Source organism: Netta rufina, assembly GCF_964035555.1.
Source record: "Netta rufina genome assembly, chromosome: 1".
Lineage (NCBI taxonomy): Eukaryota > Metazoa > Chordata > Aves > Anseriformes > Anatidae > Netta > Netta rufina.
The window spans coordinates 3,521,732-3,535,789 of record NC_140123.1 but is presented as its reverse complement, the minus strand read 5'-3'; the positions used below and the strand labels follow the sequence as shown (position 1 = coordinate 3,535,789).

Below are 14,058 nucleotides of genomic sequence, written 5' to 3'. Positions count from 1 at the left end.
GACATCCCTCGAGTTTTGAGCTCTATTATAATAGTAAAAGTGAAGCTATTTTCATCAGTTACCCACAGGTGAGACTGAAGGGCCAGAATATTTGCAAAGTGCCTCTGTAGGATAGGAGTCCTCTGTGGCGCAGCCCAGATTTAGGAACCCAAATTTAGATCACTACGGATTGGTCCTGCTGGCCCTTCTCCTGCTGCACTTCTCTGCTTTGTGATGTTTTTGCTGTGGGGCCATGCCAGCAAAATTGAATTATCTTCTTTTATTTGAATTATTTTCTTTTATTTGAATTATTTTCACGTGGGGGCAGCAGGAATGCCAGTTACCATTTGCTGCTATTTTGCTTTGACCTGAAAGGAAAACTGAAGTTCTGTGACGTTAACACTTAGGTTTTTGTTCGTTGCTGAGCCTCCCAAAGCTGAGCTAAGTGGATTAAAGCAATGAAGCCAAACAGCTGCTTGAGCTGCAGAGAAGAAAAAGTGTTGATTATGACCTACCAACATTAACTTCACTCTTGAATTAAGTCTTTCTGTGGTGCAGGTAAAAAGGTAGCAGCATGTAGGCCTTGCATTTTTCTAATCATACTGTTTTACTAGCTCCTTGATAGAAACCACAGAAGGAGAGCTCATAAAATTTCAAATTACTGTTTGTGGCTAAAAGAGACCGGTATTTCTTGTTGTTGTTTGTTTTGGTGTAACTCTGAATTGCTGAAGTGTGCTCTTCCTGTTGTTTTTCACACTAAACTGCAGACTGTGTTAGATATCACAGCAGACAGGCAGCATTAACGTGTAGGGTGGCTGCAGCGTTGTGCTGAGCACTCTGCCCTGTGTCGAAGCAGTAGGAAGCTCTAGGAGGGAGAATTTCTGTTGATAACTCCAAATCCAGCTGCTTTACAACGCTTCTAGTCAAAGCGATGGTGTGAGATTAATTTTGGTCAGGTGGAAGCAAATCTGGATGAGCCCCAAGTAAGGTTATGTGCTGTCCAATGTGGACTTGCAAGTTTTATCTTTAATGAAAGTTTGCATTCGAGCTATTTGTAAGTGTTCTGGGAAACCTTTCGTAAACATTAATTACTTTGAACGTAAAAATATTTTTTCAAAAAAAAAGTTAAAATTTTTACTTTCTAACTTTTATGTTCTTCCTCCTTTTTTCTTTGCTTTCATTTTCCCTTAGTCAATTTAAGGCTTGTTTGTTTTTTTTAGCAGTGACTTAAAATCCAGTGACTAGAAATCGAGCAACAGCTTATTAATTACCCAGCTACATAGCAAATATCACTGTTAAGGTGTATACTATGCCAAAATAAATAACATAGCTACAGAAATCAGAGCTGCCCTCTGTGCTTTACGGACTTTGATTGCAGTCCTTCAAAAATGATGTGGAAGTAGGGTCTCTAACAACATTAGGCTTCCTGTAGGTGTTTCTCTGCTTTCTCTTTTCCCTTTTATCTTGACGCTGAGGTTTGAGACCTTTATCCTCTGGACCTTAGGGGCTCAGAGGAGATGTGCAGATTAATTCATTACGTAAGGTTCATTTCCGTAAGAAATGAGGCTAAAAACTGGGCTTGAGTATACCAGGAAACGCAAGCCCCAGGGGAAAAAAAACACAAAACCAAACCACACACGATGTATGGCTCACCTTAAAAGGGATAAAAAGCAGTAAAGCAAGGCAGTGACAGGTAGCAGCCTCCTGACAAGTCTCCTTTAGAAGCAGAAGACCACAAGTACGTGGTGTTCACAGGTTGCATGCCTCAGCTTTGTTCCTTGTTACAGCTCCACGGCTGAGGTATAAATAAATGGCTGAATACCCAAACGGCTGAAGGATCACGCTTTATCTGGCACACAGCGTGCTGGGGTGTAGCCCTTGCCTTGAAGCTTCTTTCCTTCCACGAGCCAACTCGCACCAGGATCAGAGTGCTGCTGAATGATGATAACCCAGCAGTTCTATTTCTCTTTGGGGTATTAGTATTTTTTTTAAGTGACTGAACACAGTTAATATATTAATAGTTTTATATGAAAAACATGTCCAAACAGTGATTTCATTTCACAGTATAATCTAAACATACCTTAGAAATTAAAACGAGGAAAAAAAAGTAGTAGGAAATGAGGAAAAAAAGTAGTAGCAAGAAGTAGGAAATGAAACTATTTCCCAAGCTCTTGCAAAAAGCACAGCGACAATAGCACCCATCACAATTTTAGTGCAAAAAGCTTGCTTGACTCTTCCTGTACCTCTTTGAATAGGATCAGCAACGGGAACAAAGTTTGAACAAACAATGAGTAGAGAGGGGTCTAGTACTGGAATTTTTATATAACCTGTTAACCATCTTGCTTTTCAAATCTAGTGAAGTGAAAAACTGAATTTAATCAAGAAAAATATCTGATAGGAGTTGCATAAAACCACCTATGCATCACCTTCCATGTGATTTACCCCTCTTTACTGTGTCTGTTCTACTGTGTGCAAAAGACTGCAAGCTGGGATAAAATCGTTTGTTTTTTTTTTCCTCCCCTCTATAATCACTTTTACCTGCATGTCTACTGAATTGTTACAGAACCTTGTTAACGCTCTTCTCAAACAAGATCAACATTCAATAAACTACAGGGAGAGGACAGGACAAAGCCTTCCTGAAAGAAAGGGAGGAGTTACTTACCTGCGCTTGGGTATTAGTAAAACACTGCTGGTCCTACAGGTTTTTGCTTTTGGTGTAGGTTACCTCTAGAATAAAGCTGTGGAGATTCTTCTAGGGGGTAGAAAAGCAAGCAGCCAGCCTCTCTTCCTCTCAAAGGTACGCGTATGGCAAGCAGGAGTATGTTGAGATCAATCTAAGAATGAAATCTTCAGCTTCATTTTCACAGGAGCCATTTATGGGAAGAATCCAGTAAAATCAAACCCTGAAAGGACCGGGTGTTTATCTAAACTTAGTTTTATATGCCACTGTAATTAAGGTCAGCGAATGGCACTTACGGCTAAAGTGACAAAGTTGCAGCGTTCTAACAGTCCTTCACATTCGTATGGCTTAACAGAAACTGTTGGCAGGTACTCTCAGCATCCTGATACGCTATTACAAAGTAAGTTTTTGAATACAAAGCTTTAAGTGAAATATTCCAAAACATGAAATCTGAAAATACAATTGACAGGTGGTGTGTAAGCTGATTTCAGCATCTTTCTGTAAGATTCATTTCTGCAGGTGGCTGTAATTTAACTTTCTTGAAACTATTTTTTTGAAGTAGTTCTGCTAAAATTCAGAAGTTGGCGTCTCAGGGTATCCGAGGAAGGATTTCCATACAAAAGCCACAAGTATCGTACCTGAAAAGACAAAATATAAAAAGAACATTTATTTAAAGGACACAAGGACACAATTCTCCAGCATCAGTTGAAAATAAATGTTATGTTAAAGTATTTGTCAAGTTACATCAGCAGGGGTTGCAGCAGCATGGAATTTCCCGTTGAAAGGGCAGAGCCAACCAGTATTTTTTAGGAAACACAAACTTTTCCACAAAGAAAGCTTCAGTGAACCATGCAAGTGATTCTTATGAGCTGATACTGAAGTGTTTCTTTGGATAGTGAAGGTTTTATTTCTGGGGCATATAAGCCAAAGATAGAGCAGATTTGACCAGCTGAAGCTGATGGGGGCACCTTCTGTTTTGCTATCAGCAAGGACATACAGGTGATGGTGACCAAACCTTAATTCCTCAGTAGGTGGGATAAGGCTGAGTTGGGTAGCAGTGTCTGTTTCAGTTGGTATTAGGCATTAGAAATGGTTTTAGGATAATGGGTTTTTATTTTTTTTTATTTTAAGGTCAGTATCATATTAGAGGTTATTCTAAATCAAAACAAATGGCAGTTAGAGATGGTACGTTCTTCCCAAGAAGGGCACTGAAACACAGAAAAAGTGGATTAAGACTTTTTTTCCCCCTCTTCTTGAAAAAACAACATATTCTGTTTCAGAAAGGAAGATGACACTGTTACTCTTGTGTTACTCTATTTACTGCCTCTTTTCCAAAACTTTACTGTTTTACACACAGGTCTGGGAGCAAGCTTTGCTTGGGAAAAATGAGGAAAAAAAAGCCATTGAGCCTTTTTCGTGCCATCCATCATTACATTTTCACAGGGAGAGGCTTTCTGTCAAAATTCCCAGACTAACTGCATGACAGATTGTTCCTGCATGTGAGAATGTTACTGAGCTCTCAGCAAGCTTTTGGAAAAATCAGCTTTTCTGAGGATATTTCTCCCTTTGGGGCAGCTTCCCAGGGAATTCTCCTTCCCCATTCCCTAACTAAGCAGAACTTTGGTCTGAAGTCCAAAGTCCTCTGCTGTTTACTCTTCTAAGTCTTCCACTGAACTACTGTAAGGACTACAGCCCAAGAGGCCACATTTACCACCAGTTCTTCCCTGTTTGGGAGCAAGTCTTCGAAGTCCCCAAGATGCTGATCACTTCACTGCAAATGGACTTGCAGTTCTTGTTTCTTTACTAAGCTGTAAGTGTATCTTAAGCATACTTGTCATTTATTACATACTGAACCTGATGGAAACCTGAATATCCTCCCCTCTGAGCAGAAAGGTGACAGTTTCACCTGTAGCCTCCTCCCTTTACATCTGCTGCTAAGTGACTTTTGTGGCATTTGTTTGCTAACCTGATGGTGAAAAAAAATTTTCTTCTAAGGAACAACAGCAATCTTTCTGGCAACACCCATCCAAAGCAACAGTCATTGAGTCTCCTTTCGTAGTGTCAGTAACTTGGCAGGATAAGCTGGCGCCTGTCCAGCTAAGAGAGATTTGTTTTACTGCTCTCACATCCAATATATTGCCACCAACTCTTCCACTCGTAGCTGCCATCTCCCTGGTACTGAAAGAGAAGCATTAGCTCTGTCACGGTCATTACTAATGGTGTGATCGTGCCTGGACAAGTGACATGAATTCCTTTGGCAGTGGAAGAGAAACCGTCTTTGTTCCACCTGTACTCACTGCCTCTGTGCTCACAAGAATTTGGGACTGCCTAAGCTAAGCCATAAACACTCGCTGACACCTCTATTCACTTCGGGAATCAGCTGTTTTAATGTTACTGAAGAATCACCTGCAACGAAACTTCAGTGAAAACATTTTGAAAAATGAGTTCTTAACTACAGTTCCAAGATTACATTCACAAATGGCTGTAAGACACTAGAAAACTTGCTTATCCTAACAGGAAACTTCTATATCCTCCTCCTCCTCTTGTGAAGACGATAATCAATCTTCCTCTTGTTCCCAGAGTACTTTCTAAGAAAACTGTTTAAGTGATGGTTAAGAACTGGCTTACAGCTAGATCAGGGAATCCATTAACACTGAATAGCCTCAGTTTCCTGGTCCTCATGGTATCCGCTGTCCCATAAATGAGATCGTATCATACGTGGCACAGGCAATCTGAAGTTTCGTGGTATGCTGGTCCATGCTGCTTCTGCACATGGTAGTTATTATACCACATCACAAAAACCCCTAAGTAACAGTCCTACAAGAATTTCCCCAAACAAGAACAAAGTAATTTAACCATCCAAGATGCTGATGCTGGGAAAATGAGACACAAATTAGTGTATCGCTATGACTCTGTGGGTTTCTAGAAGTCTGGAAGTATTTCTACTGCCACATGGATTCTGAAAGCAGTCTTTACAACTACATTTAAAATATCCTTTCCCTCATCATCTGCTTATGTATTAGAGGTTGTTCTCATGAGAATTTTCTTATCATCACAGCAGGCCATTTTCTTCATAATTCAGTCCACTTTTGGAAGAATTTCTATTATTTTCAGAAAAATGTCATTTCATGTTAGATTAAATTTCTCATGTTGAACATTTCATGTTAGATTTGTAGATCTGCACTCACATATTCATTGATTCAGTTTTCAAATAGTCTCAGCTCCCCTATTCTTCCACCTCAGGCACCTTAAAATTCTCGTTTTATAATAAAACAAGGTCTATGTATTCATGAAGTTCCCTTGCTTTATGAGATATTCATGTTACCAATAGCCTACTCTGCCCTGCAGGTGATCCACAGGCCTGACATCTGTAATGAAATGTTTGGCTACAGTAGTGCCACTGTGCAAAAAATGATCTGTCTCCAGCGTTCACATCTTCACAACTACTTGGTTGGAAGTTCCTGGTAAAATATAAAAAGTGTTTGATATATTCTGTATGTATTGCCTTTACGTTGACCAATGATAAACTGTTGTTTATCTTCATAATTTTTCATTTTCATAGAAACGTAACATTATTCCCCAACCACATCCTACATTCCTTGACTCATGGTTCTGTTTGAATTACCATCTGTTGATTTTCTTACTCAAGCTGAGATCACCTGAAGGCTTTCTGCAAAGCAGCTCTGCAGGATGTGTCTCGCTAATTAAGTAGAACACGGTGTTTCAGAATTTCTCCTGTTTCTTTAGATCACTTGTGAAAATAGTAAAGGTCACATACTGAGAAGCCAGACAATCTCAAGATGGATATCAGACTGAAATAAGGTGAAGTAACAGAAAGCTAAACTTCAATTCTGAGGAATATCCTACGTTTGATTAGGAACTGGGTGATGCCCATAAGCTTTACCTAAAACATTTCATTAGCTATTAACTGGAACAGCACACATTAGTCATCCATTAGTACTCCATTTAGTCGTCATGTTTGGATATGTAATTTAACAAAATTTACAAGCTTTAACAACAAAAAAAAATAGTTTTAACTGAAATTCGTTCTCCATTTTTGACTGACCAAAAGCCACTTCTGGTAGAAAATGCACGAAGAAGGAAAAAAATAGTTATTTACTCTTACCAAGGAGCTGTTTCCTGTGCATGTTTCACGGACTCACCTTGTTTCCAATACCACTGTCGTGCCTTCTAATAGGATTAAGTCATGAAAGAACTCGGGATTAGCTGACTGCCTCTTTATATATAACAGAAGGCTAAAGATTTGGTAGGAGTAACTGTAAACAATCAATGGCACGAAGTGTTTTCGTCTGCACCAGATGAACCAGAATTCAAATTAGAAAAATTCCAGTTACTCACATGTGTGTTCCTTATTCCTGAACTAAGAATAGATCGTTTCCTACAGTGACTGGGAGAAAAACATGGAATGGAAACGGCAAAGTTTGGACACTATGGTGATGAAAAAGGTGATATTATAGTAGTAATAATTGAGCATATTGTTCTAATACCGGATTTATTATTTTTTAATTAAAAATATACGTATTTTTTAATTTAATCATCCCCATATTTTTGTATATTGTCACAAAACAAGATAGAAACAGCATGCTAAACAACTTGTTTCTCTTTGAAATTTATCAGGCTAATGTTTACTTTCAGGTAGCCTCTTCTCCTTTTTAACACTTTGCTGTAATCTACAAGTTGGCCCTTGGTCAGTGTAAGGACATGCAACACATCTCAAGCTGGGTTTTAATACTCAGGCATAAAATCTGAAACAGCAGGCAGCTCCAAAAGGATCGTGTTCCAGAGTAAACAACTGTTGGTCCATAACTAACTAGTTAACCCTACCTATTTTCCATTTAGCATTGTGCAGTCCTGTCCCTTGCTACATTATACCACTCAAAGCATCCCAGAAGTACTTAGACTTTGACCATGACACAAAAACTAAGCAGTTATATCCTAACGTGGTTGTTTCTTTAAACTGATTAAAGCAGTATATATTATTTTGAGCATAAAACTGGTGTTTAAACCTCAGTATTAAATGCTCGATTCACAAAACTGACTACTACTATGGGTGCTCCACATAAAGCATGAACTAAGTTCAAAATACACAGCCTGCATTTGCAGAAGGAAGCCCTGACTCTGAATGACTTCTACGCATATGTTACAATTCAGTGTCTTCTATTTAAACCAGAAGACAAGTAGACTATCAAATAAAGAATATCTGCGTCTTGATTTTTGAACTATGTGCAAAGTAACATTTTCTTAAATACATAAAATATTAAGAACTTACCTAAGGATGGTGCTATCCAATAGACTAGTGAATAAATCAAAAAATTGTCATAGAAACATTTTGGATGTAATGAAAAAGCCAATGCTGGGTTAAATATTGCTCCTGTGAGATTTCCACCTGAAACAAAATATAAACAGCATGAAATTAAACCATCTTGCTTAATACCTACTTCAAATGCAATACTGAAACACACCTACACACCACTGCAAGAAACACTTACCCTGCAATAAAATGCATTTGCAGAAACCACTTGAACAGATGAACAGTTCTGCACAGCTTTTTTTCTTTTTTAAACAGATGACACACGATTAACTTATTAACAGTTTCCTAAAATGTATTTTAAAATACCCAAAGTATAGGCTACAGCTGCCTTTATCTCTTTATCACAAATATTGTGTGAAGATATGGGTTTGGTTCATGTTAAATGTTTCTGTTGACATAACTATAATCTGTCTTGCATCACAGTTTTAGGGCAGAAATTACACAAATGTCAGCAAACAAATACTGAGCTTTTATTAAATCTTCTTGTCTCATGTAACATATATGCAAGATAATCAAGAAAACTGCCAAGTGCTGTTCTTGCTAAGCTTACTTGTATATTTTTGTACAGAACACTGTTATCACATTGATTTATTGAACTCTAGGGTTATCTCAGGGCAATAACAGGGGAAAAGCCTTCACATTCATTCTATGTTATTTGAAGAAAATAAAAGCAAACCCCTCTCATTCTCTTACAAGAAGTTTAAAGAAGCTGAACATCTTTCCTTCCCTCTGGCTTTAGATGTAAATGAACTTGCCTCGACATTTTCTAAATGAGATCCAAACATATTACATTGTGGGGACTAAGTTACAATTACACTGAGATGAGCTGGGAGGTAAGTGTTTTTAATTCTGATATGATTTGGTCCCCTCATTGCAACCCTGCTGAAAAAGCACTGCTCGTTAAAAAGCTCTCTATTTGGTATTATTATTTACTAGCTGCCCCATATTTATTCTATCTATTAATTTATTCCCGTATCGTAGTGTGTAATTGTATCTATTTAGTTTCTTAAATCATATTTGTGATTTTCCTAGGCCAAATAAGCTGGCATGAGCTTTGACCTTGCCCTTTGTACACACACCACACTGCTGTAATCCTCGTTTGTCATGAATGCAATCATTTACCAGAAGTTTTAGTAAGGTCTTTCTCCTTCTCTTCTGTATTTCTCTCTATATATACTCCTCCCCATTTCTTTTATCACTATTGCAGCTTGGAAAGGTTTTAATCCTTGCTGACCGATTCAGTTTACTCTGATTTGACAACAGCAATTCCTACTTACTGTGAAGTCTTACTTTGCACATTGAGACAAGTGCAAATTCCACCGTGGCCTGGAAGGCCATCTAACATAATTTACTTTACTTTAATCTGTTTACAGACTCACAGCTCCTGCTTTTGTATCCACAAACACACATTTAAGAGCAGAATTTCACTCTCAAGAGGCAGATGCTGTTTCAGAATAGATATTAAACATAAGATCTAGTTTTAACTGTTACTTCTTCAGTACTAGGAACTGCTGGAATATAAACCACAGGACAGGGGCACTTGTATTATCATGTTTAAAAATATTTGTTAGATTAAAATGTCCTTTGGTAGCACACCACATTTAAAACATGAAAGAATGGTAAAGCGTGATAGGAAACACAAAGCTGCACCTCAGAGTCTGTGTACTAGAAAGGATAAATCATTTGATGGCAAAAAGTAGTGTAGGATCTTTGATACTGCACACATGAAAACCCAAAAATGTGAGGTAGTGAGTGCTCTGCACAACGACTGAGAAAGTAATTTTAACTTCTAAGATTACTAAAAGCAAAAAAAACAAAATTAGGGAGAAATGTAGAATTAAAAATACTCTCATCATTTTTACCTCAATATGTTAGGCTCAGAAATATCTTACCAGTTTTATTCAACTCACTGTAATATTGCCTGTAAATAAAAAGCTCTCAAAAGGTGGATTTTTTTCTTCCCCTAATAAATATTTTCCCAAAGGAAGTATCTGAGTGTTCTTCACCAGCATATATATGGTCTGCATCCTCAGCTTCTGAATCATTCCTTTAATATTTATAGGCACAACCTTTTCTCTTTCTCATTTTTTTGTAGAAGAAACAAAACGAATGCAGTATTGGAGGTTTTGTTTCTTTCTCTTTTGTACAGTATCTGCTATTATAAAAATTTGGCCAGCGTAAGATAGAATGTAAAAAAAATCTGAATGTTTTTCCCTGAAAAAGTAAAAGAAATGCTAAAGGAACAGCCTGTAATTTTGAAAACACTTACAACATAACTTGATGTTATTTGTTGGAGTAAGCTGCATGCTTTACCTAAGTAACTTTCATGGGCACACACAGTGACCTAACAACACTTACTTTTTTTCCATCAATCTAACTCAGTCAACTGTAAAAAAAGAACAATTTAATGGTTTTTAGCCCTGCACATGTATCAACAAATGTAGATGGCTATAAGCCACAGAGATGTGGCTAACCGTTAACATTCCATCCAAACCAAATTTAATGTGAGTATGAGATACTCCTTAGTGTCCCTTTTTAGGGATCATTTAGGATCATTCTTCTTTGGGATATAGCTTTTAAACATGCAGTTGAAGATAACTGACGTGCTGAAATGTGATATACTGTATTTGAGATGTATTTTCTAACATTTCTGATTCATTCACGACTGTAATAAACGCAGGTCCTGGAGGCACAATCAGTGTGCAAAGAAACCACTATCACAGATTTTATTTTCTAACTGAATGCATCTTTCGGAGTTCCTAGCCAAAACACTGTATCCTTCAAATTAAAGATTGAAATAGCATTATTCACACAATATTATAACTGTTTGATACTTCTGTTGGGTAAAGTAGGGGTGTTACCAGTTTCCCTAAATCTGGTGCTCACCCTTTGGTGCTGGGTGAGCAAGAAAGATCCATCCCTTTTACAGGAGTGCTCAAATTCTTCACAAAGAGTTAACGAAGAGGCGCAGATGATTCCTGAGAATGATTAGCCCAGCTACATTAGGATCTGCCTGTCTTCAAACCCTGTGCACCAGCACTTGGCCACTACTGTAATGACCAGTTTGGAAGGTGTTCAATTTTCCTTCTGTGTGGTCAAAGCACTCTTCTCAGCACGGAAAAGCAACACTTCTCTCAGCACTCTGGGGTGAATGTTTCATTCCATGATGGTAAGGATCTGTTCCAAGCCTCTGACCCCATCACAGAAAGGTGTTCACAGCAGCAGCCTGCTCCCACACCTGGTGGGATACCTCAGGGGCAGGAATCTTGGCTCTTACGCCCTCTGCTACTTAAAGATGCTTCAACCCTACCTTAGGAGCGCACAGTAACTAGCAGGCTTGTTCCTGCTGCAGGGGCAGGATGGCATTCTCACCTTTTCTTTGTGATCCTAGCAAACCCTAGGAAGCGTGGAGCAGGGTGAACAAGAATTAATACATTTTCCACTAGGGAGAGGATAAAACTAGGTTCCAGATCTGCTCCCTGGAACACTTTTTTTTTTTTTTTAAAAATAGCCTTGATTTTTGATTCAGGTATAGTGGAAAGAAAAACATCCAGGTTGCACAAGGCGTTCTGCACAAGATACAGCACAAACTGCCTGGGAAACAGGCCTGGGCACTGCAGGTTTGATATTTCCTAGAAATACACACAGACTGACTGCTCTGGATAGTCACAAGTCCAAGTTTACGACAAGAAGCCAACTTGGTAGACAGCTTTCTCCTGCTGGAAAGAGATGGCTTGGCCAGGAGCACTGGGCATGAACTCCCTGCATGAACTAGCTGAGGGAAAAGCAGCGTGACACGTATTATTTTACAGGAACATTTGCTAAGCAGCAAAGGAATGTTAAGAAATCAGTAATCCAAGTTTTCTGGCTTGTAGGAGAGGTGCTATAATCTTTGGCTACACTTTTACCAACCCGTTCAGAAATAACACCTGGTGTGCCAAAATGCAGCGACACCTCGCTTCTGCCTTCAAAGATTAATTTGAGAAAGTGGTTCAAATCGCTAATTATCAAAATTATCCACGGAGTAAAATCTTTCCGCTATTATGATTTCAGCTAAATGTAATGAGTGAGGCTTTTTTCGTTAATGCATCTGAAAATTTGGCTCTATTTTTGTCCTGCTGTGTTAGGGAGCATAATTCACCTCTGTCTTTTGGACAAGAGCTCAGTACCACTGCAGATACCTGCAGCTACGGCAGCGATCTCCTCTCAGAAATCATTCCCTGCATGACTTCCTCTGAAGCTGAAGCTTGAGCTGGGGCAAGCAGCTCCGTGACCACCTCTCCCTCAGCTCCCTGCACCCTGAAGTACAGAGGCTCCTTCCCAGGACAAGCTGCTCCCTGCCAAGCAGCCCTCAAGTGACAAAGCTGCCACCTCGCTGGGGAGCACAAGGAGCACGAGGAGCCAGCACAAACATTCACGCTGCCTCTCTGCAGCTCTTCCTTCCCAGCCACCCAGGGAGGCTGTGCAGGTGACTGTCCCAGCTCTGGGAGGCCAGAGGTGACCCAGAGGCAAAAGCAAGGACAGGGCAACAAGGAGGATTACAGAGACACGAGATCTGGAGGTGCCCTGATATAAAAAGCACCTTTTTTTTCTTTTAAACATGTGGTTTCATGAGTACTTCGAATCATGCGACACTATTTGCTCATCCTGCATGCATTCCATAAATATCCCTCCCTGCTTCTGACGTCCAGATTTAAGTTAACCAGAATAAACTGCACTGATATGCATTATGCATTTAAATGCAGAACATCCATCCCGCAGGTCTGCACAATCAGGGATTTTCTCCTGATGCAGGCAGCCCTGCTGCCTCACAACGCCTCTCGGAAATCACTTTGTGGCACACACTGCATGAAATCTCGCACTCTGTATCAAATTGCATTATGAAACAATCCTTCACCGAGCTATTTTCAAAGTGATCCGGTGTCTCTTAACCACATTCACTTGTAGATTTAACGTTGCTTTGAATGCACAGCTCACTTCATTCTTAACGCCACACCTGCAGGAGAATCTAACCAGGCAAACTTTGTATGAACTCCAAATGAACTCTGCGTTTGTAGGATCGAATACTTTTCTACGAGGCTTTTTAAATAAAAATAATTTTGCTTCTCACAATTTTTAAGTTACAACTCGATTGCAGTAACGGAGAAAAAAGGACTGACCTGCATAAACGAGCATGGTGATGAGAAGAGCGATCAAATGGACTCGGTAGCTGGGCTTAACAGCTTCCACTTGCAGGATGGTCAGCTGGAAAACGACCGAGAAGAGCAGTTCTATGCAGAAAGCCTGCACCTCTGTAGTCTGCATGGGGTTGCTGCAGCCCTGCGAGAGCGCTCCAGGATGTGCCTCTGCAATCCCCAGCCTCCAGACAAAGTGCATAAAAACTCTGGCGAGCGCAGCGGCCACGAACTGAGCCCCGATCTTCAGCCCACCCGCCTTGAGTGATGTCCCACCGCCCCAGAGGGGCTGCAAGACGCCGCAGGGGTTGCATGTGCTGCCGGTCAGCGTCGAGCCGTGCAGGACGGTGAAACCGTAGGTGAGCGTGAGCGCCGTGTGAGGCTTGGGCTCCACGTTGCCGAGCAGGCAGAGCTCGTTCGTGCACGCACACACCTGGAAGGTGCTGAAAGCCTCCAGGAGGAAGGAGCAGAGGTGTGGGTGGGCGTGCAGGCGGCGGCGAACCAGGCTCCTGCACAATCCCACCGCTGCCACGATGCCTGCCATCAGCAGCAGCGACGGCCAGATGCCACCGATGGCCATGGCAAGACGGAGAGGAGACTTTCACAGGGCAGCAGGACTCACAAGGGAAGCGCTGGCTCCGCTCCAGCCCCACCAAAACCTACGAGAAAAAAGAAAGAGGGAAAGGGAGGGCAGATGGAAGCGCTCAGCCCCTGAAGGAAGAAAAGCTGCTTCTTTTCCAACCTGCCCACAGCCTGCCAGGTGGCAGGTTCCCCCTCAGCCTGACAGGGGTGCAGCCTGAGGGGGGTGCTGGCTCTGGAAGCCCTGTCCCCTCGTTCCCTAAGGAGGGCAGGAGCCCCCCTTGGGCCTGCGGGGCCCCCTCAGGCGAGGCGGG

The 14,058-nt window shown here is 40.6% G+C and overlaps 1 protein-coding gene across 1 annotated transcript; it reads right to left on the bottom strand.

Moving 5' to 3' along the window:
• Positions 1 to 3,173: 3,173 nt before the first annotated feature.
• Positions 3,174 to 13,745, bottom strand: AQP11 (aquaporin 11; the record flags this gene model as incomplete). The annotated part of the gene is made up of 3 exons (XM_084281568.1): positions 3,174 to 3,297; positions 7,950 to 8,066; positions 13,151 to 13,745. 3 exons carry the CDS (start codon positions 13,743 to 13,745, stop codon positions 3,227 to 3,229), a joined length of 783 nt encoding a protein of 260 aa, XP_084137694.1. The 3' UTR covers positions 3,174 to 3,226.
• Positions 13,746 to 14,058: the final 313 nt, after the last annotated feature.